Source organism: Taudactylus pleione, unplaced genomic scaffold (genome assembly GCF_031769625.1).
Source record: "Taudactylus pleione unplaced genomic scaffold, aTauple2 ptg000378l, whole genome shotgun sequence".
NCBI lineage: Eukaryota > Metazoa > Chordata > Amphibia > Anura > Myobatrachidae > Taudactylus > Taudactylus pleione.
In genome coordinates, this window is record NW_028284779.1 from 8,691,025 (window position 1) to 8,712,274 (window position 21,250).

The window sequence follows — 21,250 nt, forward strand, 5'->3', positions numbered from 1 at the left end:
CAAATTTACGTTCGCATGTTTTGCTCGCTCGTTCAGACTTAGAGGCGTGAACAGACCGCAATGTGCGAACGGTTCATTTGAATAGCCACCCCTTTTTAGAAAACGAACGACCGCAAATAGCGAGCGGCTCTGAATGAGGGCCAGTGTTTCCTACTACGGGACTTGCTGTACAGATTACTGCTCTAAGTAAATGATAGAGTTAGTGTATTGAGTGCAGCACTCGCTGGCAGGTAATTCCTGGTATCCAGAGCACACGTGGTGGTTACCAGGCGATGGATAGGACCCTACTCGCTCTCACTATTTGATGTTCCTCAGTACAGATGGGAGATCATCTCTCCAGGAGCCAGACCTCCAACGCCGCTTCCGTCCGCACACAGCTCCAGACGCTGAGGGACCAATGGCAGCTGCTGAAACAAACAGCGACCAATCAGAACAAAGCAGTCGGTGGAGCTAAAGCTCTGCTTGAGTTCAATAAGAAAGCAGATGAGCTGGAGATATGGATGAGAGAGAAGGTAAGAGCTGCCAGGTGCCCGTCATATGGAGCCAGGGCTCTATCACCCCTACATCCCGTTCCCCTCACCCATCTCATCTCCATCCAGGATTTGGTGTACACAGTAACAGTAACGTTTCAGTAACACTGTTATGGATTCTAACCAGTCGTCAGATTTATTCCCTGGACTGGAGTGCTGTAAAAACTGTTTAGGGGCGGAGGAGGGGGAAAATTCCCCCCCCCCCAAAATAAAATAAAATACTGGACCTTTATATGTATCCAGAGGTAGGTGGAACATCCCAGGGTGATTTACAGATCTAGCCGCACGTTAATCATTATAATAACAAAATCCATTCCAGCAAAGTGCTGCATTGAGTATATACAGTCCCAATGTTCCCTCTCTGTAATGATTAATGTGCTACAAATATCAGATTAAACTCATCAGTATTTTAGGAGAGAAAGTTGAAACCTACGAGAGTTGTGATAGGGTGATAGGAGGGTGGATGTTTATAATGGTTTCATGCAGTCTGCCATGTGCGTTTCCAGACAGTCCCTCATACCTGCAGCAGTTCTCACATCGTACTGTGGAGGCTCCGCGTTATACGTCAGGTGGGCAATTCAGCACGTTGACACGTTTCCAGCCATACACATTGTCTACAAAAGGCCAGGTGGGGGTATAACATGATCAGAGCCAAGAGGCAAATATATCGTTGGGTCCAGCCTGTCCCATAAGCGTGATCATTTCTCTCCCATCATAGCGCTGCTTATTTATAACACTTTATTTATTTTTATCGCCATTGTGGTGTCTGATTTTCGGTCATTGCCCCCTCAGGAAGAGAACCCCCCACTCAGCGTTCTCCTGGATGAGAACTTCGACAAAATGCAACTAACTCGCCGAATCCTGGACCTGAAACAGGTGACTCCATAACACAATTGCTGTCATAGGGTCTAATTTAGGGGACCATTTACTAATGATGGCATTTGCAATGCGATCTGGGCGCAACTGATGTGGATAGACCAGTACGTACCAACTTGGGTGGGAGGTAGTTAGACTAGGTAAGGTACCACAGGGGGGTCTTCCTCAGAATAATACTGGTCTCAGATCTATCAGTGATCAGATATGAAGATGGGGGTCATAAGGGACCAGCACAGAACATATGGGAACTTGTTCTGCAGACTCAGTGGATAAGTCATAGTGTTCGAACAAAAGGCCTGATTCAGACCCGGTCGCTAGGCTGCGTTCACACGTAGCCTGCCGATGTGTGTAATCTGCGCATGCGTATAAGACGCAATGCGTGTGCGCGAACCAGTCCATGTGATCGCGAAGCGTTCGCCCCTTGTACACAGATGCTCGGCAAGCATGAGTGACAGGTCGTGTCGTTTGTGGGTGGTGACGGGGAGGTTGAAGGAAATGGAGGTATGGTGGTGCAAATGCAGGCGTGTCTGTGCGTCTGAATGGCGTGCATAATTAAGACACATCGTCAACATACACGTTACATGGCTGAATTACACACTGAAGCACTCGTGGTGCTTGCGGTAGGGTATGGTCAGCCACAAGTGGTGCGTATGGGTCCGATGTCAGCCGATGTTACCGATTGTTTAATACACTTCCTGGAGCTGTGTGTTACGAAGGGAAAGTGGGCGTCTTGTGACTGTTTGGTGGGCGTCTAAATACATACCGTGATCGCACGGCAAGACATAGTGGGCGTGCTAATGTCTCGTTAGTGATCGCGTGATTTGCATACTCTGGCTGTTGACGGCTGCGTGAGAACGCATTCTAGCGAGCGGTTCTGAGTCAGGCCCAAAGCTCCAACAGAAAACGTTCATAGTAATATATCAGATATGGATTTAAAGATCTGCATTTATATTCCAGGATCAGCTGTATTACCGCAACCTGCAGGAAAACATCAACAGGCTGGCCCAGAAGCTGGAGAAACAAGGACGGGCAGAGAGCAAAGGGACCTCCACCAGGAGGAAACAGCTCAATAGGATGTGAGGAGGGGGTCTGACAAGTGTAATGTCACCTTTCAGTGTCAGTGTCAGTGTATGACCCAGTCTCTGCAGCTTTAGAAACAATAAAGATAATGTATCAAACTGCAAAGATGCTGCATATCAGCACACAAGCTCTCTCATTACATGATATAACGAATGTACTGCAGTGGCGCTGGCTTCTATGGGGGGGGGGGAGACAGGGAGTGCGGTACACATTGAGTAGTTGACAACTTGGTAGTTGTGAAAGTCCAGGTGGGTGGATCAGAGAGTTCCATACTGAATGGCAATAGGCGCAATGTTATGGGTGATAGGCGTAGTATCTTGGGTGATGGGCGCAGTATCTCTGCTTCAAGGCACAGTATAATGGGTGATGGGCGCAGTGTTTTTAGTGATAAGCGCAATGTTTTGGGCAATAGGCGCAGTATCTCTGGTTATAGGCACAGTATATTGGGTGATGGGCGCAGTGTTTTGGGCAATGGGTGCACAGTATCTCTGGTTATAGGCACAGTACCTTGGGTGATGGGCGCAGTGTTTTGGGCAATGGGCGCAGTATCTCTGGTTATAGGCACAGTATATTGGGTGATGGGTGCAGTGTTTTGGGCAATGGGCGCAGTATCTCTGGTTATAGGCACAGTATATTGGGTGATGGGTGCAGTGTTTTGGGCAATGGGCGCAGTATCTCTGGTTATAGGCACAGTATATTGGGTGATGGGTGCAGTGTCTCTGGTTATAGGCACAGTATCTTAGGTGAAAAGGTGCAATGTTTCCATTTATATGCGCACAAATAGTAATAATGTGAATATAGTGATGTGTAGAAATGTGCATGAAGTAAAGACACTACCAATGGTCCCTTTATGCAGTAAATGCTGCTGGAATGAGTTGGTATCTCCTGAATTAGTAGAAGTGTGGTTAGAAAAGGGGGTGAGCGGACTCTGGCGATCTTCTAATCTCCAGATCTGAAAGTAGAATTTAGCCTTTTATTGAATGGCCCTTAGGCTCTCTAGAGAACACACAATGACCCCGGCGTTATGTGAATTGAGACAGAGGAAGAGCAGGTGGTTCTGTCTTTTCAATTGAACATTATGTAAGTAAGAAACCCTTTGACATGTTTGTCGCCGCAGGTGGCTGAGGCTGCAGACCTCTCTAGAAGAGCATCATCAGAGTCTGCAGCTGGCTCTAGAAGCTGCGACTTTGTGGCAACAGGCAGATGCCATCCTGAGGGCTATGGAGGAGAAGGTAAGGGGCAGTGAGCACATACACCAGGCACATTATTTGCTGTCTGCAGTATATTCACCGTGTTCCCCAAAACACAAGTGTCAATGAAAGAGATAAGCACTGGAAGTGTTACTTGGCTCCCTTTCTATTTAACCTTTATGTAATCCCCTTTAATATAGCCTACAAGGTGGTACCTACAGTTACCGGGCATGATACTTCGTTTCAGAGTGAGCATAATTTATGATAAATGAGATGCACGCAAAATATTTCTGTCGGTAGTATATGCCCCCGGTTTACGCCAGGCACACGTCACCTACACTTCCGACCATGTTCTCTGACAATCTTTTTTGCATGCAAAATGCGCATAAAAATATCTGCTTAATACAGCAGATAAAATTCCCAGTCTTGTGTACCAAAATACACACAGAAAAATATAATTTATCTCCAAACAATGCCGAAAGCACCAATCAGCGTTGGCATATATGTGCCTGAATCCCGGTGTGCATTTCCTTGCTGTACTTGGGCCTACATTAGGGCACTCCTTCCCGGGCACCGTCCCATCTCTTCAGGAGCCGGAAGGTTTATGTGCCAGGGTCACACAAGACTGCATAGGCTGCATAGGTGCGTCTGTTTCCTGGGCATTGCGTACATACCACTCTGTATCAGCCCCACTATTTGTAACCCTGAGGTAGAAGAAAACGATCAAAAACCAGGGGGCTTAGCGACATAATAGTACATCAGCAAAGTGCAGCTGACTGTGACCTCTGGTAATGGCCCCCACAATGCTTAGTGAGGAACATAGCGGCAGGAAAGCCGTGGGTGCACTGGGGTCCCATACAGTGCTTGGAATTTATGGAACATCCACTCTTGTGTCATTAGAACATTGACACCTAGTTTGCCCGGATACAGACGGAGCTCATAGGGTGGCAGCCTCATCCCTGATTGGTGAAAATAACAAACAATTGTGAATTCTGTGCGAACATTATCGTGTGCACGGTCTTAGAGGAAGCTTGGGTTGTGTAACACTGAAGAAGACACAAACTCTTCACTGAATGGAAGGAGACCAGCTGACGCACGGTATAGCCACATGGGCAGCTGTGTGCGGGGGAAGGGACGGGCTGTTTTCATGTCTTGGATCATGTGTGTTATGCTCCATATATACAGTGATATGTATCTAACCTTTGAGAGCGATAAAGTGGAGAAGTTGTCCAAAGCAACCAATCAGCTTCTAGCTCTAATTTACCTTGCACAATCTTTGAATTGACAGTTAGAAGCTGATTGGCTTCTTTGGGCAACTCCTACGCTTTATCTTTCTCCAGTGGCGAGATGTATTAATGATTATATTTATAATGCGATCATCAGCAGACATCACCGCTTACTTACCTGAGGGATCTTCTATCTTTCTTGGCGGAACAGCTCCACGACACCCAGCTGTCCCAGCGATATCTTCAGTTCCGGTTTTATGACCCGTGTGAAGTAATGGGCTGCGCAGGCGCTAGTGGCCACTATCGGCAAAGCAGCCTTTCGGATCCCTCTGTGGGCCACTTTGCGGAAAGAAGCCCATAGGCTTCTATAGGCCTATCGGGCACAAGCTCCAGAAAGTTCCCTCTTCGGAGCTTGGTGCATGCTGGCACGTGGCAGCCCGTATAATTCTATGGGGCCTGCAGTGCCGCCTGGCTGCAGTGCATATCTCTTATATCTGCTTCAGGCCACTTTAAATACATATGGAGAGCCAAATGGGGAGCCAAATGTATTGCGGAACACATCAGAATTTTTTTTTTACCCCTCATCCTTTTCTCATTGGGCCTGATTCATTACGGATCGCAACTGCGATTGCAATAGCAATTATGCACGTACTCACTACAATAGTAAGCTAATCCTTGCGATTGCTATGCCGTCGCAGCACTACATAAGGACGCCCACTTTACCTTACACACATCCGAAATCCTCAGCGAGACTGCGAAACCATCGGTAACATGGAGAACCATCGCAGCCTCATGCACACTTGCACAAGCTCTGACCTTACTCAGGAATTGCTAACATCAGCGCACGCTATGAGTACTCTGGCTGCGTATGGCATCGCAGTAGATAATTTATGCATGCCCCTGCAACGGCATTCAAAAGCCCCGGCACGCCTATCTTTCACCCCCCCCCCCCGTCACCGGCCACAAATGGCACTTCCTGTCAATCACTCTTCGATGGGTCTGCGTAGTCACTGTGATCGCTGTCCTGATCGCAGCAGCCGGTTCGTGCAGGCGCGCTGCGATGCATACACATGCACAGAACGCAACAATCGGCCGATTGCGTGCGTAATCGCAGTTGCGATTGGTAATTGATCAGGCCCATTGTCCTCTTTTTAGCAACTCTGGCTCTTGGTTTGCCTATATGCTACGTACAGAACCATTGAGACCTGTTTCCCACCTCCTCTGTGACTCTTCACTGCCTGCTCCCACTGGCCACACTGAGCTGCCCTACCCTTGCCCCTGTACTCCTTACTCCCTGCCCGTGGTTCTATTGTAATGTTCTGTTTTCTTGCTATGTACTTAATGTATATAAAATCAAAATCAAGTTGATTCAAAATACCAGTTTCCGTCCCTTTACCCTGAATGTCTCTGAGAGTAATATTTATATTATATTATACCCATTAACATTTATATTATGCCTTTCTATTAGATCCCCAGTTATAATTTTGAGGTATCTGACACCAATGTTATATCTTCAGTATTGTATTTTTCACTATACCCACCACCTACCTCTATATATGAGTGATTCAGCCCTTTGCTTCTCTCCCAGAGGAATTCTGCTGCTGTGAGGAAAGGAGGACGCGGGGGCCAGGATCTGAGGGACATTGCCAGCCAGATCATGGTACGAGACCGCATGTGACAGCTCAGAGGCAAAGGACAGCCTGGGCGGTCTGCAGACTGTATCATTCATAATCATAAGACTGTTTCCAAATCTGATAAGTTGTTAAAGACCTTACATGGAGGTTGGAAGTGTTTAGGCAGCAGAGACGCACTGACAAACCCTCATCTGATGTGAGTGTGTCTGTGGTGTGCAGCCTACGTAGTGGACTGTGAGTGTCGGCAAGTGTGACGCTGATGATTAGTATTATGAATGGAATGAGGACGGTGATAATTATAGTGACTGCAGAGACTGGCATAGAGCACTGAAGGGAGAGTTGTCATTGTGTTTGTATTAAGCTGGTAGCTCCCCCTGGGCACCAGAGGGAATGTGGAAAGCTGTAGCTATGGCCAAAATGTTTCTTGGTTACTGGTGAAATTGAGCCAGGACCAATAATGGGTGCAGGGTGTGCGGTGCAAACGGGCCCCAGGGTCGACAGGGGCCCACACTGCACACCTTGCACCCGTATATTATGCTCACCCCTTTGGAGTCCTACATTAGTGCTGCAGGCAGAAATCACTGGAGAAATGGCGCTGCAGCCATTTTCCCAGAGATATATATATAAATTGTATATGGATACAAAAGCGGGCACTCAGGTATTAATAATCACCTTAAAATCATAAATATCTCAAATGTCAACTTCAGTTTATTCACACTCCTCACCCCTAAGCGAGTGGCAGCTCTTAACTAATAAATTAAGGTGGTAGGTCACATTTAAAGCATTACACTTGTTAAATAAACGTCCCCATGCTTTCACTAGAGATTCCCTTCTCTCTCGGCTTCTAGTTATCATTATCTAGTACTCTCCATAACATGATAGCTACAATCTGATTGGTTGCTATGGGTAGCACCTCCATTTGTCCTAGTTACAAGGTTTGATACTGTTCCCCTTCTGTCTCTTAGTAACGTCTCACATGTCTCTATCCCTCTGTCTCTGTCACACCTCTAATATCTATTTCTCTCTGTGAAATTCACTAAGCCTTGGAGAGTGATAAAGTACCAACCAATCAGGTCCTGTCATTTTTCAGACAGCCTGTAAACTGATATTTAGGAGCTGATTGGTTGGTACTTTATCACTCTCCAAGGCTTAGTGCATCTCCCCATGGGGCTGATGTATTAAGCTCTGGAAAGTGATAAAATACTAACCAATCAGCTCCCAACTGTCATTTATCAAACACAACCTGTAACATGACAGTTAGGAGCTGAGTGGCTGCTGGTTTATCACTCTCCAATTTATCACTTTCCAGAGCTTAGTACATCTGGCCCCTGTCTTTCTTATTCTCTCTGTCTGTCTCTTTTCACCTGGTTCTCTCTGTCTCTCTCTCTCTCTTCTCACCTGGCTCTCTCGGTCTCTTCTCACCCGGAGGGTCATTCAGACCCGGTCGCAAGCACTGATGTGCTCGCAACCGGGTCGATGGCCGTAGGCGGGCTGGGGGTGGTGGTTTCCAAAACGTAGGCGTTCCTTAAGGAACGCCTACCGTTTTGTGGGCGGCCGCACTGACATCAGCAGTGATGTCAGTGGGGAACTTCCTGCTCCATCAGAGCAGAAAGCTCCCTGGGGCTTGCGAGTGCCCAGACCCAACCTTAGGGTCTGGTCGCAAGCCCCGATGGTCGCGATGGTGATCACCACCGCGACCATCACCCTGGTCACTAGCTAAGCTGTGGGTGGTAACCCACAAATTAGCTTGCAACCAGGAGGCCGCACCAAAAAAAAAGAAGCGCCCGCACTCATTCAGAGAGAGTGATCGCTTCTTGCGACCGCCTCTGAATGAGGTCCCAGTTTCTCTCTGTCTCTCAGTCACTTCTCACCTGTTTCTCTCCGTCACTTCTCACCTGTTTCTCTCTGGGTCTGATTCAGACCCGCTCGTGAGCGCCGAGCGCTCGCAAGCGGGTCGGTGTCGGCCCAGTGCGCATGTGCACGACTGAGCCGGCTCCATCGTGCGCATGCGCGAGATCCGGATAGCGACGGGCACTCCGTTGCTCCGGGTCTTGTACCTAAGGGGGCGTGCTGTCGATTTTGAGTGACAGCATGCCCCCTTTGGTGGGCGTGCCGGGGGTGTGGCTGCCCAGACGGAGACGTTCCCATGGGAACGCCTACCGTCTGGGGTCGGCCCCACTGACATCACAAGTGATGTCAGTGGGAGTGCTTTCGGCTCTGTTTGAGCCGAAAGCTCTCTAGGGCTTGCGGCAACAAGACCATACCACAAGGGTCTCATCGCAAGCCTGTCAAGACCATCGCGACCATCTTCCAGGCCGCTCGCTATAGCTGTGGGTAGTCACCCACAGCTATACGAGCGGCCAGGAGGCCTCTCTAAAAATCAAGAAGGACAGCCCTGATTCAGAGCGAGCGCTCTGTCAGAGCGTCCGGCTCTGAATCAGGGCATCTGGGCTGATTCAGAGCCGTTCGTAAGCGGCCGCTCGTTCGTTCCGAGCGATGTTCGCACAACTGCGCATGCATATGGGTTGTAATACGCATGCGCGAACCAGTCATTGCGGTCGGAAATTGTGCGCTCGCAAAATAGCGAATGCCTGCTAATTTGAGTGACAGAATGAGGCGTTTGTGGGTGGTAACAGGGGAAGGTGCTTGAAATCGGGGAGTGGAGATCCGAACGCAGGCGTGCCAAAAGGTCAAAACGGGCGTTTTAAGGGTGTGCATAATTAACAAAGCAGCGTCATCGACCACGTCACTTGGTTGTTTCTTAGCCTGAACTGCTCGCATGATTGCGGTAGGAAAATCCAACCACAAGCACTGCGAGCAGTTCAGACGCCTTTCGATGTACTCGATTAATCAAATAAATAGCGGAGATGACGTAGGATGCGAGCGGCCAGGGGGCGTCTTTACAAAATAGCGAGCGCATATTTTGTTCGCTCGCTCAGACATAGAGGCGTCAACAGACCGCAAAGAGCGAGCGCTCAATTTAAATAGCCGGCCCCTTTTTCTGAACGAGCGAGCGCAAATAACGTCCGGCTCTGAATCAGGCCCTCTGTCTCTCCGTCGCTTCTCCCCTGTTTCTCTCTGTCTCTCCGTCGCTTCTCACCTGTTTCTCTCTGTGTCTCCATCACTTCTCATCTGTTTCTCTCAGTGTCTCCATCACTTCTCATCTGTTTCTCTCTGTCTCTCCGTCACTTCACAGCTGTTTCTCTCTGTCTCTCCGTCACTTCTCACCTGTTTCTCTCTGTCTCTCAGTCACTTCTCACTTGTTTCTCTCTATCTCTCCATCACTTCTCATCTGTTTCTCTCTGTCTCTCCGTCGCTTCTCACCTGTTTCTCTCTGTCTCTCCATCACTTCTCACCTGTTTCTCTCTGTCTCTCCATCACTTCTCACCTGTTTCTCTCTCTCCATCACTTCTGACCTGTTTCTCTGTCTCTCCATCACTTCTCACCTGTTTCTCTCTGTCTCTCCGTCACTTCTCACCTGTTTCTCTCTGTGTCTCAGTCACTTCTCACCTGTTTCACTCTGTCTCTCCGTCGCTTCTCCCCTGTTTCTCTCTGTCTCTCCATCACTTCTCACCTGTTTCTCTCTGTCTCAGTCACTTCTCACCTGTTTCTCTCTGTCTCTCCATCACTTCTCACTTGTTTCTCTGTCTCTCCATCACTTCTCACCTGTTTCTCTCTGTCTCTCCATCACTTCTCACCTGTTTCTCTGTCTCTCCATCACTACTCACCTGTTTCTCTCTGTCTCTCAGTCACTTCTCCCCTGTTTCTCTCTGTCTCTCCGTCACTTCTCACCTGTTTCTCTCTGTCTCTCCATCACTTCTCACCTGTTTCTCTCTGTCTCTCCGTCGCTTCTCATGTTTCTCTCTGTCTCTCCATCACTTCTCACTTGTTTCTCTGTCTCTCCATCACTTCTCACCTGTTTCACTCTGTCTCTCCATCACTTCTCACCTGTTTCTCTCTGTCTCTCCGTCACTTCTCATCTGTTTCTCTCTGTCTCTCCGTCACTTCTCACCTGTTTCTCTCTGTCTCTCAGTCACTTCTCCCCTGTTTCTCTCTGTCTCTCCGTCACTTCTCACCTGTTTCTCTCTGTCTCTCCATCACTTCTCACCTGTTTCTCTCTGTGTCTCAGTCACTTCACAGCTGTTTCTCTCTGTCTCTCCATCACTTCTCACCTGTTTCTCTGTCTCTCCATTACTTCTCACCTGTTTCTCTCTGTCTCTCCATCACTTCTCACCTGTTTCTCTCTGTCTCTCCGTCACTTCTCACCTGTTTCTCTCTGTCTCTCAGTCACTTCTCCCCTGTTTCTCTCTGTCTCTCCGTCACTTCTCACCTGTTTCTCTCTGTCTCTCCATCACTTCTCACCTGTTTCTCTCTGTCTCTCCGTCGCTTCTCATGTTTCTCTCTTCTCTCCATCACTTCTCACTTGTTTCTCTGTCTCTCCATCACTTCTCACCTGTTTCTCTCTGTCTCTCCATCACTTCTCACCTGTTTCTCTCTGTCTCTCCGTCACTTCTCATCTGTTTCTCTCTGTCTCTCAGTCACTTCTCCCCTGTTTCTCTCTGTCTCTCCGTCACTTCTCACCTGTTTCTCTCCGTCTCTCCGTCGCTTCTCATGTTTCTCTCTGTCTCTCCGTCACTTCTCACCTGTTTCTCTCTGTGTCTCAGTCACTTCACAGCTGTTTCTCTCTGTCTCTCCATCACTTCTCACCTGTTTCTCTGTCTCTCCATCACTTCTCACCTGTTTCTCTCTGTCTCTCCATCACTTCTCACCTGTTTCTCTCTGTCTCCATCACTTCTCACCTGTTTCTCTCTGTCTCTCCATCACTTCTCATCTGTTTCTCTCTGTCTCTCCATCACTTCTCACCTGTTTCTCTCTGTCTCTCCATCACTTCTCACCTGTTTCTCTCTACCTCTCCATCACTTCTCATCTGTTTCTCTCTGTCTCTCCATCACTTCTCACCTGTTTCTCTCTATCTCTCCATCACTTCTCATCTGTTTCTCTGTCTCTCCATCACTTCTCACCTGTTTCTCTGTCTCTCCATCACTTCTCATCTGTTTTTCTCTGTCTCTCCATCCCTTCTCACCTGTTTCTCTCTATCTCTCCATCACTTCTCATCTGTTTCTCTCTGTCTCTCCATCACTTCTCATCTGTTTCTCTCTGTCTCTCCGTCACTTCTCATCTGTTTCTCTCTGTCTCTCCGTCACTTCTCACCTGTTTCTCTGTCTCTCCATCACTTCTCACCTGTTTCTCTCTATCTCTCCATCACTTCTCATCTGTTTCTCTCTGTCTCTCCGTCACTTCTCACCTGTTTCTCTCTGTCTCTCCATCACTTCTCACCTGTTTCTCTCTGTCTCTCCATCACTTCTCACCTGTTTCTCTCTATCTCTCCATCACTTCTCATCTGTTTCTCTCTGTGTCTCAGTCACTTCACAGCTGTTTCTCTCTGTCTCTCCATCACTTCTCACCTGTTTCTCTGTCTCTCCATCACTTCTCACCTGTTTCTCTCTGTCTCTCCATCACTTCTCACCTGTTTCTCTCTGTCTCTCAGTCACTTCTCACCTGTTTCTCTGTCTCTCCATCACTTCTCACCTGTTTCTCTCTGTGTCTCAGTCACTTCTCACCTGTTTCTCTCTGTCTCTCCATCACTTCTCACCTGTTTCTCTCTGTGTCTCAGTCACTTCTCACCTGTTTCTCTCTGTCTCTCCGTCGCTTCTCCCTTGTTTCTCTCTGTCTCTCCATCACTTCTCACCTGTTTCTCTCTGTCTCAGTCACTTCTCACCTGTTTCTCTCTGTCTCTCCATCACTTCTCACCTGTTTCTCTCTGTCTCTCCATCACTTCTCACCTGTTTCTCTCTGTGTCTCCGTTGCTTCTCCCCTGTTTCTCTCTGTCTCTCCATCACTTCTCACCTGTTTCTCTCTGTCTCAGTCACTTCTCATCTGTTTCTCTCTGTGTCTCCATCACTTCTCATCTGTTTCTCTCTGTCTCTCCGTCACTTCTCACCTGTTTCTCTCTATCTCTCCATCACTTCTCACCTGTTTCTCTCTGTCTCTCCGTCGCTTCTCATCTGTTTCTCTCTATCTCTCCGTCACTTCTCACCTGTTTCTCTCTGTCTCTCCATCACTTCTCACCTGTTTCTCTCTGTCTCTCTGTCGCTTCACATCTGTTTCTCTCTATCTCTCCATCACTTCTCACCTGTTTCTCTCTGTCTCTCCATCACTTCTCACCTGTTTCTCTCTGTCTCTCCGTCGCTTCTCATCTGTTTCTCTCTATCTCTCCATCACTTCTCACCTGTTTCTCTCTGTCTCTCCATCACTTCTCACCTGTTTCTCTCTGTGTCTCAGTCACTTCTCACCTGTTTCTCTCTGTGTCTCAGTCACTTCTCACCTGTTTCTCTCTGTCTCTCCGTCACTTCTCACCTGTTTCTCTCTGTCTCTCCGTCACTTCTCACCTGTTTCTCTCTGTCTGTCCATCACTTCTCACCTGTTTCTCTCTGTCTCTCCGTCACTTCTCACCTGTTTCTCTCTGTCTCTCCGTCGCTTCTCACCTGTTTCTCTCTGTCTCTCAGTCACTTCTCCCCTGTTTCTCTCTGTCTCTCCATCACTTCTCACCTGTTTCTCTCTGTCTCTCCATCACTTCTCACCTGTTTCTCTCTATCTCTCCATCACTTCTCACCAGTTTCTCTCTGTGTCTCAGTCACTTCACAGCTGTTTCTCTCTGTCTCTCCATCACTTCTCACCTGTTTCTCTGTCTCTCCATCACTTCTCACCTGTTTCTCTCTGTCTCTCCATCACTTCTCACCTGTTTCTCTCTGTCTCTCCATCACTTCTCCCCTGTTTTTCTCTGTCTCTCCGTCGCTTCTCATCTGTTTCTCTCTATCTCTCCGTCACTTCTCACCTGTTTCTCTCTGTCTCTCCATCACTTCTCACCTGTTTCTCTCTGTCTCTCTGTCGCTTCTCACCTGTTTCTCTCTGTCTCTCTGTCGCTTCTCATCTGTTTCTCTCTATCTCTCCATCACTTCTCACCTGTTTCTCTCTGTCTCTCCGTCGCTTCTCATCTGTTTCTCTCTATCTCTCCATCACTTCTCACCTGTTTCTCTCTGTCTCTCCGTCACTTCTCACCTGTTTCTCTCTGTCTCTCCATCACTTCTCACCTGTTTCTCTCTGTCTGTCCATCACTTCTCACCTGTTTCTCTCTGTCTCTCCGTCACTTCTCACCTGTTTCTCTCTGTCTCTCCGTCGCTTCTCACCTGTTTCTCTCTGTCTCTCAGTCACTTCTCCCCTGTTTCTCTCTGTCTCTCCATCACTTCTCACCTGTTTCTCTCTGTCTCTCCATCACTTCTCACCTGTTTCTCTCTGTCTCTCAGTCACTTCTCACCTGTTTCTCTGTCTCTCCATCACTTCTCACCTGTTTCTCTCTGTGTCTCAGTCACTTCTCACCTGTTTCTCTCTGTCTCTCCATCACTTCTCACCTGTTTCTCTCTGTGTCTCCATCACTTCTCACCTGTTTCTCTCTGTCTGTCCATCACTTCTCACCTGTTTCTCTCTGTCTCTCTGTCACTTCTCACCTGTTTCTCTCTGTCTCTCCGTCGCTTCTCACCTGTTTCTCTCTGTCTCTCAGTCACTTCTCCCCTGTTTCTCTCTGTCTCTCCATCACTTCTCACCTGTTTCTCTCTGTCTCTCCATCACTTCTCACCTGTTTCTCTCTGTCTCTCAGTCACTTCTCACCTGTTTCTCTGTCTCTCCATCACTTCTCACCTGTTTCTCTCTGTGTCTCAGTCACTTCTCACCTGTTTCTCTCTGTCTCTCCATCACTTCTCACCTGTTTCTCTCTGTGTCTCAGTCACTTCTCACCTGTTTCTCTCTGTCTCTCCGTCGCTTCTCCCTTGTTTCTCTCTGTCTCTCCATCACTTCTCACCTGTTTCTCTCTGTCTCAGTCACTTCTCACCTGTTTCTCTCTGTCTCTCCATCACTTCTCACCTGTTTCTCTCTGTCTCTCCATCACTTCTCACCTGTTTCTCTCTGTGTCTCCGTTGCTTCTCCCCTGTTTCTCTCTGTCTCTCCATCACTTCTCACCTGTTTCTCTCTGTCTCAGTCACTTCTCATCTGTTTCTCTCTGTGTCTCCATCACTTCTCATCTGTTTCTCTCTGTCTCTCCGTCACTTCTCACCTGTTTCTCTCTATCTCTCCATCACTTCTCACCTGTTTCTCTCTGTCTCTCCATCACTTCTCACCTGTTTTTCTCTGTCTCTCCGTCGCTTCTCATCTGTTTCTCTCTATCTCTCCGTCACTTCTCACCTGTTTCTCTCTGTCTCTCCATCACTTCTCACCTGTTTCTCTCTGTCTCTCTGTCGCTTCACATCTGTTTCTCTCTATCTCTCCATCACTTCTCTCCTGTTTCTCTCTGTCTCTCCATCACTTCTCACCTGTTTCTCTCTGTCTCTCCGTCGCTTCTCATCTGTTTCTCTCTATCTCTCCATCACTTCTCACCTGTTTCTCTCTGTCTCTCCATCACTTCTCACCTGTTTCTCTCTGTGTCTCAGTCACTTCTCACCTGTTTCTCTCTGTGTCTCAGTCACTTCTCACCTGTTTCTCTCTGTCTCTCCGTCACTTCTCACCTGTTTCTCTCTGTCTCTCCGTCACTTCTCACCTGTTTCTCTCTGTCTGTCCATCACTTCTCACCTGTTTCTCTCTGTCTCTCCGTCACTTCTCACCTGTTTCTCTCTGTCTCTCCGTCGCTTCTCACCTGTTTCTCTCTGTCTCTCAGTCACTTCTCCCCTGTTTCTCTCTGTCTCTCCATCACTTCTCACCTGTTTCTCTCTGTCTCTCCATCACTTCTCACCTGTTTCTCTCTATCTCTCCATCACTTCTCACCAGTTTCTCTCTGTGTCTCAGTCACTTCACAGCTGTTTCTCTCTGTCTCTCCATCACTTCTCACCTGTTTCTCTCTGTCTCTCCATCACTTCTCACCTGTTTCTCTCTGTCTCTCCATCACTTCTCATCTGTTTCTCTCTGTCTCAGTCGCTTCTCACCTGTTTCTCTCTGTGTCTCAGTCACTTCTCACCTGTTTCTCTCTGTCTCTCCGTCGCTTCTCACCTGTTTCTCTCTGTGTCTCAGTCACTTCTCACCTGTTTCTCTCTGTCTCTCCGTCGCTTCTCACCTGTTTCTCTCTGTGTCTCAGTCATTTCTCACCTGTTTCTCTCTGTCTCTCCATCACTTCTCACCTGTTTCTCTCTGTCTCTCCGTCGCTTCTCATCTGTTTCTCTCTGTCTCTCCATCGCTTCTCATCTGTTTCTCTCTGTCTCTCCGTCGCTTCTCATCTGTTTCTCTCTGTCTCTCCGTCACTTCTCACCTGTTTCTCTCTGTCTCTCCATCACTTCTCACCTGTTTCTCTCTGTCTCTCCATCACTTCTCACCTGTTTCTCTGTCTCTCCATCACTTCTCATCTGTTTCTCTCTGTCTCAGTCACTTCTCACCTGTTTCTCTCTGTCTCTCCATCACTTCTCACCTGTTTCTCTCTGTCTGTCCATCACTTCTCACCTGTTTCTCTCTGTCTCTCCGTCACTTCTCACCTGTTTCTCTCTGTCTCTCCGTCGCTTCTCACCTGTTTCTCTCTGTCTCTCAGTCACTTCTCCCCTGTTTCTCTCTGTCTCTCCATCACTTCTCACCTGTTTCTCTCTGTCTCTCCATCACTTCTCACCTGTTTCTCTCTGTCTCTCAGTCACTTCTCACCTGTTTCTCTGTCTCTCCATCACTTCTCACCTGTTTCTCTCTGTGTCTCAGTCACTTCTCACCTGTTTCTCTCTGTCTCTCCATCACTTCTCACCTGTTTCTCTCTGTGTCTCAGTCACTTCTCACCTGTTTCTCTCTGTCTCTCCGTCGCTTCTCCCTTGTTTCTCTCTGTCTCTCCATCACTTCTCACCTGTTTCTCTCTGTCTCAGTCACTTCTCACCTGTTTCTCTCTGTCTCTCCATCACTTCTCACCTGTTTCTCTCTGTCTCTCCATCACTTCTCACCTGTTTCTCTCTGTCTCTCCATCACTTCTCACCTGTTTCTCTCTGTCTCTCCATCACTTCTCACCTGTTTCTCTCTGTCTCTCCATCACTTCTCACCTGTTTCCCTCTGTCTCAGTCACTTCTCATCTGTTTCTCTCTGTGTCTCCATCACTTCTCATCTGTTTCTCTCTGTCTCTCCGTCACTTCTCACCTGTTTCTCTCTATCTCTCCATCACTTCTCACCAGTTTCTCTCTGTGTCTCAGTCACTTCACAGCTGTTTCTCTCTGTCTCTCCATCACTTCTCACCTGTTTCTCTGTCTCTCCATCACTTCTCATCTGTTTCTCTCTATCTCTCCGTCACTTCTCACCTGTTTCTCTCTGTCTCTCCATCACTTCTCATCTGTTTCTCTCTATCTCTCCATCACTTCTCACCTGTTTCTCTCTGTCTCTCCGTCGCTTCTCATCTGTTTCTCTCTATCTCTCCATCACTTCTCACCTGTTTCTCTCTGTCTCTCCGTCACTTCTCACCTGTTTCTCTCTGTCTCTCCATCACTTCTCACCTGTTTCTCTCTGTCTCTCCATCACTTCTCACCTGTTTCTCTCTGTCTCTCCATCACTTCTCATCTGTTTCTCTCTGTCTCAGTCGCTTCTCACCTGTTTCTCTCTGTGTCTCAGTCACTTCTCACCTGTTTCTCTCTGTCTCTCCGTCGCTTCTCACCTGTTTCTCTCTGTGTCTCAGTCACTTCTCACCTGTTTCTCTCTGTCTCTCCGTCGCTTCTCACCTGTTTCTCTCTGTGTCTCAGTCATTTCTCACCTGTTTCTCTCTGTCTCTCCATCACTTCTCACCTGTTTCTCTCTGTCTCTCCGTCGCTTCTCATCTGTTTCTCTCTGTCTCTCCATCGCTTCTCATCTGTTTCTCTCTGTCTCTCCGTCGCTTCTCATCTGTTTCTCTCTGTCTCTCCGTCACTTCTCACCTGTTTCTCTCTGTCTCTCCATCACTTCTCACCTGTTTCTCTCTGTCTCTCCATCACTTCTCACCTGTTTCTCTGTCTCTCCATCACTTCTCATCTGTTTCTCTCTGTCTCAGTCACTTCTCACCTGTTTCTCTCTGTCTCTCCATCACTTCTCACCTGTTTCTCTCTGTGTCTCAGTCACTTCTCACCTGTTTCTCTCTGTCTCTCCATCACTTCTCACCTGTTTCTCTCTGTGTCTCAGTCACTTCTCACCTGTTTCTCTCTGTCTCTCCGTCGCTTCTCCCTTGTTTCTCTCTGTCTCTCCATCACTTCTCACCTGTTTCTCTCTGTCTCAGTCACTTCTCACCTGTTTCTCTCTGTCTCTCCATCACTTCTCACCTGTTTCTCTCTGTCTCTCCATCACTTCTCACCTGTTTCTCTCTGTGTCTCCGTTGCTTCTCCCCTGTTTCTCTCTGTCTCTCCATCACTTCTCACCTGTTTCCCTCTGTCTCAGTCACTTCTCATCTGTTTCTCTCTGTGTCTCCATCACTTCTCATCTGTTTCTCTCTGTCTCTCCGTCACTTCTCACCTGTTTCTCTCTATCTCTCCATCACTTCTCACCTGTTTCTCTCTGTGTCTCAGTCACTTCACAACTGTTTCTCTCTGTCTCTCCATCACTTCTCACCTGTTTCTCTGTCTCTCCATCACTTCTCACCTGTTTCTCTCTGTCTCTCCATCACTTCTCACCTGTTTCTCTCTGTCTCTCCATCACTTCTCACCTGTTTCTCTCTGTCTCTCCATCACTTCTCACCTGTTTTTCTCTGTCTCTCCGTCGCTTCTCATCTGTTTCTCTCTATCTCTCCGTCACTTCTCACCTGTTTCTCTCTGTCTCTCCATCACTTCTCACCTGTTTCTCTCTGTCTCTCTGTCGCTTCACATCTGTTTCTCTCTATCTCTCCATCACTTCTCTCCTGTTTCTCTCTGTCTCTCCATCACTTCTCACCTGTTTCTCTCTGACTCTCCGTCGCTTCTCATCTGTTTCTCTCTATCTCTCCATCACTTCTCACCTGTTTCTCTCTGTCTCTCCATCACTTCTCACCTGTTTCTCTCTGTGTCTCAGTCACTTCTCACCTGTTTCTCTCTGTGTCTCAGTCACTTCTCACCTGTTTCTCTCTGTCTCTCCGTCACTTCTCACCTGTTTCTCTCTGTCTCTCCGTCACTTCTCACCTGTTTCTCTCTGTCTGTCCATCACTTCTCACCTGTTTCTCTCTGTCTCTCCGTCACTTCTCACCTGTTTCTCTCTGTCTCTCCGTCGCTTCTCACCTGTTTCTCTCTGTCTCTCAGTCACTTCTCCCCTGTTTCTCTCTGTCTCTCCATCACTTCTCACCTGTTTCTCTCTGTCTCTCAGTCACTTCTCCCCTGTTTCTCTCTGTCTCTCCATCACTTCTCACCTGTTTCTCTCTGTCTCTCCATCACTTCTCACCTGTTTCTCTCTATCTCTCCATCACTTCTCACCAGTTTCTCTCTGTGTCTCAGTCACTTCACAGCTGTTTCTCTCTGTCTCTCCATCACTTCTCACCTGTTTCTCTCTGTCTCTCCATCACTTCTCACCTGTTTCTCTCTATCTCTCCATCACTTCTCACCAGTTTCTCTCTGTGTCTCAGTCACTTCACAGCTGTTTCTCTCTGTGTCTCCATCACTTCTCATCTGTTTCTCTCTGTCTCTCCGTCACTTCTCACCTGTTTCTCTCTATCTCTCCATCACTTCTCACCTGTTTCTCTCTGTGTCTCAGTCACTTCTCAGCTGTTTCTCTCTGTCTCTCCATCACTTCTCACCTGTTTCTCTGTCTCTCCATCACTTCTCACCTGTTTCTCTCTGTCTCTCCATCACTTCTCACCTGTTTCTCTCTGTCTCTCCATCACTTCTCACCTGTTTTTCTCTGTCTCTCCGTCGCTTCTCATCTGTTTCTCTCTATCTCTCCGTCACTTCTCACCTGTTTCTCTCTGTCTCTCCATCACTTCTCACCTGTTTCTCTCTGTCTCTCTGTCGCTTCACATCTGTTTCTCTCTATCTCTCCATCACTTCTCACCTGTTTCTCTCTGTCTCTCCATCACTTCTCACCTGTTTCTCTCTGTCTCTCCGTCGCTTCTCATCTGTTTCTCTCTATCTCTCCATCACTTCTCACCTGTTTCTCTCTGTCTCTCCATCACTTCTCACCTGTTTCTCTCTGTGTCTCAGTCACTTCTCACCTGTTTCTCTCTGTGTCTCAGTCACTTCTCACCTGTTTCTCTCTGTCTCTCCGTCACTTCTCACCTGTTTCTCTCTGTCTCTCCATCACTTCTCACCTGTTTCTCTCTGTCTGTCCATCACTTCTCACCTGTTTCTCTCTGTCTCTCCGTCACTTCTCACCTGTTTCTCTCTGTCTCTCCGTCGCTTCTCACCTGTTTCTCTCTGTCTCTCAGTCACTTCTCCCCTGTTTCTCTCTGTCTCTCCATCACTTCTCACCTGTTTCTCTCTGTCTCTCCGTCACTTCTCACCTGTTTCTCTCTGTCTCTCCATCACTTCTCACCTGTTTCTCTCTGTCTCTCTGTCGCTTCACATCTGTTTCTCTCTATCTCTCCATCACTTCTCTCCTGTTTCTCTCTGTCTCTCCATCACTTCTCACCTGTTTCTCTCTGTCTCTCCGTCGCTTCTCATCTGTTTCTCTCTATCTCTCCATCACTTCTCACCTGTTTCTCTCTGTCTCTCCATCACTTCTCACCTGTTTCTCTCTGTGTCTCAGTCACTTCTCACCTGTTTCTCTCTGTGTCTCAGTCACTTCTCACCTGTTTCTCTCTGTCTCTCCGTCACTTCTCACCTGTTTCTCTCTGTCTCTCCGTCACTTCTCACCTGTTTCTCTCTGTCTGTCCATCACTTCTCACCTGTTTCTCTCTGTCTCTCAGTCACTTCTCCCCTGTTTCTCTCTGTCTGTCCATCACTTCTCACCTGTTTCTCTCTGTCTCTCCGTCACTTCTCACCTGTTTCTCTCTGTCTCTCCGTCGCTTCTCACCTGTTTCTCTCTGTCTCTCAGTCACTTCTCCCCTGTTTCTCTCTGTCTCTCCATCACTTCTCACCTGTTTCTCTCTGTCTCTCCGTCACTTCTCACCTGTTTCTCTCTGTCTCTCCATCACTTCTCACCTGTTTCTCTCTGTCTCTCTGTCGCTTCACATCTGTTTCTCTCTATCTCTCCATCACTTCTCTCCTGTTTCTCTCTGTCTCTCCATCACTTCTCACCTGTTTCTCTCTGTCTCTCCGTCGCTTCTCATCTGTTTCTCTCTATCTCTCCATCACTTCTCACCTGTTTCCCTCTGTCTCTCCATCACTTCTCACCTGTTTCTCTCTGTGTCTCAGTCACTTCTCACCTGTTTCTCTCTGTGTCTCAGTCACTTCTCACCTGTTTCTCTCTGTCTCTCCGTCACTTCTCACCTGTTTCTCTCTGTCTCTCCGTCACTTCTCACCTGTTTCTCTCTGTCTGTCCATCACTTCTCACCTGTTTCTCTCTGTCTCTCCGTCACTTCTCACCTGTTTCTCTCTGTCTCTCCGTCGCTTCTCACCTGTTTCTCTCTGTCTCTCAGTCACTTCTCCCCTGTTTCTCTCTGTCTCTCCATCACTTCTCACCTGTTTCTCTCTGTCTCTCCATCACTTCTCACCAGTTTCTCTCTGTGTCTCAGTCACTTCACAGCTGTTTCTCTCTGTCTCTCCATCACTTCTCACCTGTTTCTCTGTCTC

General features: G+C 47.9%; 1 protein-coding gene across 6 annotated transcripts in view; it reads left to right on the forward strand.

Annotated features, from left to right (window-relative positions):
- LOC148507953 (uncharacterized) overlaps nucleotides 1–21,250 on the forward strand; it is a 139,874-nt gene that overhangs the window by 59,282 nt on the left and 59,342 nt on the right. For 5 of the 6 annotated variants that reach the window (XM_088445377.1, XM_088445381.1, XM_088445378.1 and 2 more), the window contains 5 exons: nucleotides 321–512; nucleotides 1,323–1,406; nucleotides 2,364–2,482; nucleotides 3,604–3,718; nucleotides 6,491–6,562. In XM_088445377.1, coding sequence (XP_088301503.1) covers nucleotides 321–512; nucleotides 1,323–1,406; nucleotides 2,364–2,482; nucleotides 3,604–3,718; nucleotides 6,491–6,562 — 582 coding nt within the window. The remainder of the gene's footprint in view (nucleotides 1–320; nucleotides 513–1,322; nucleotides 1,407–2,363; nucleotides 2,483–3,603; nucleotides 3,719–6,490; nucleotides 6,563–21,250) is intronic. The other variant, XM_088445384.1, reaches the window with a different exon arrangement.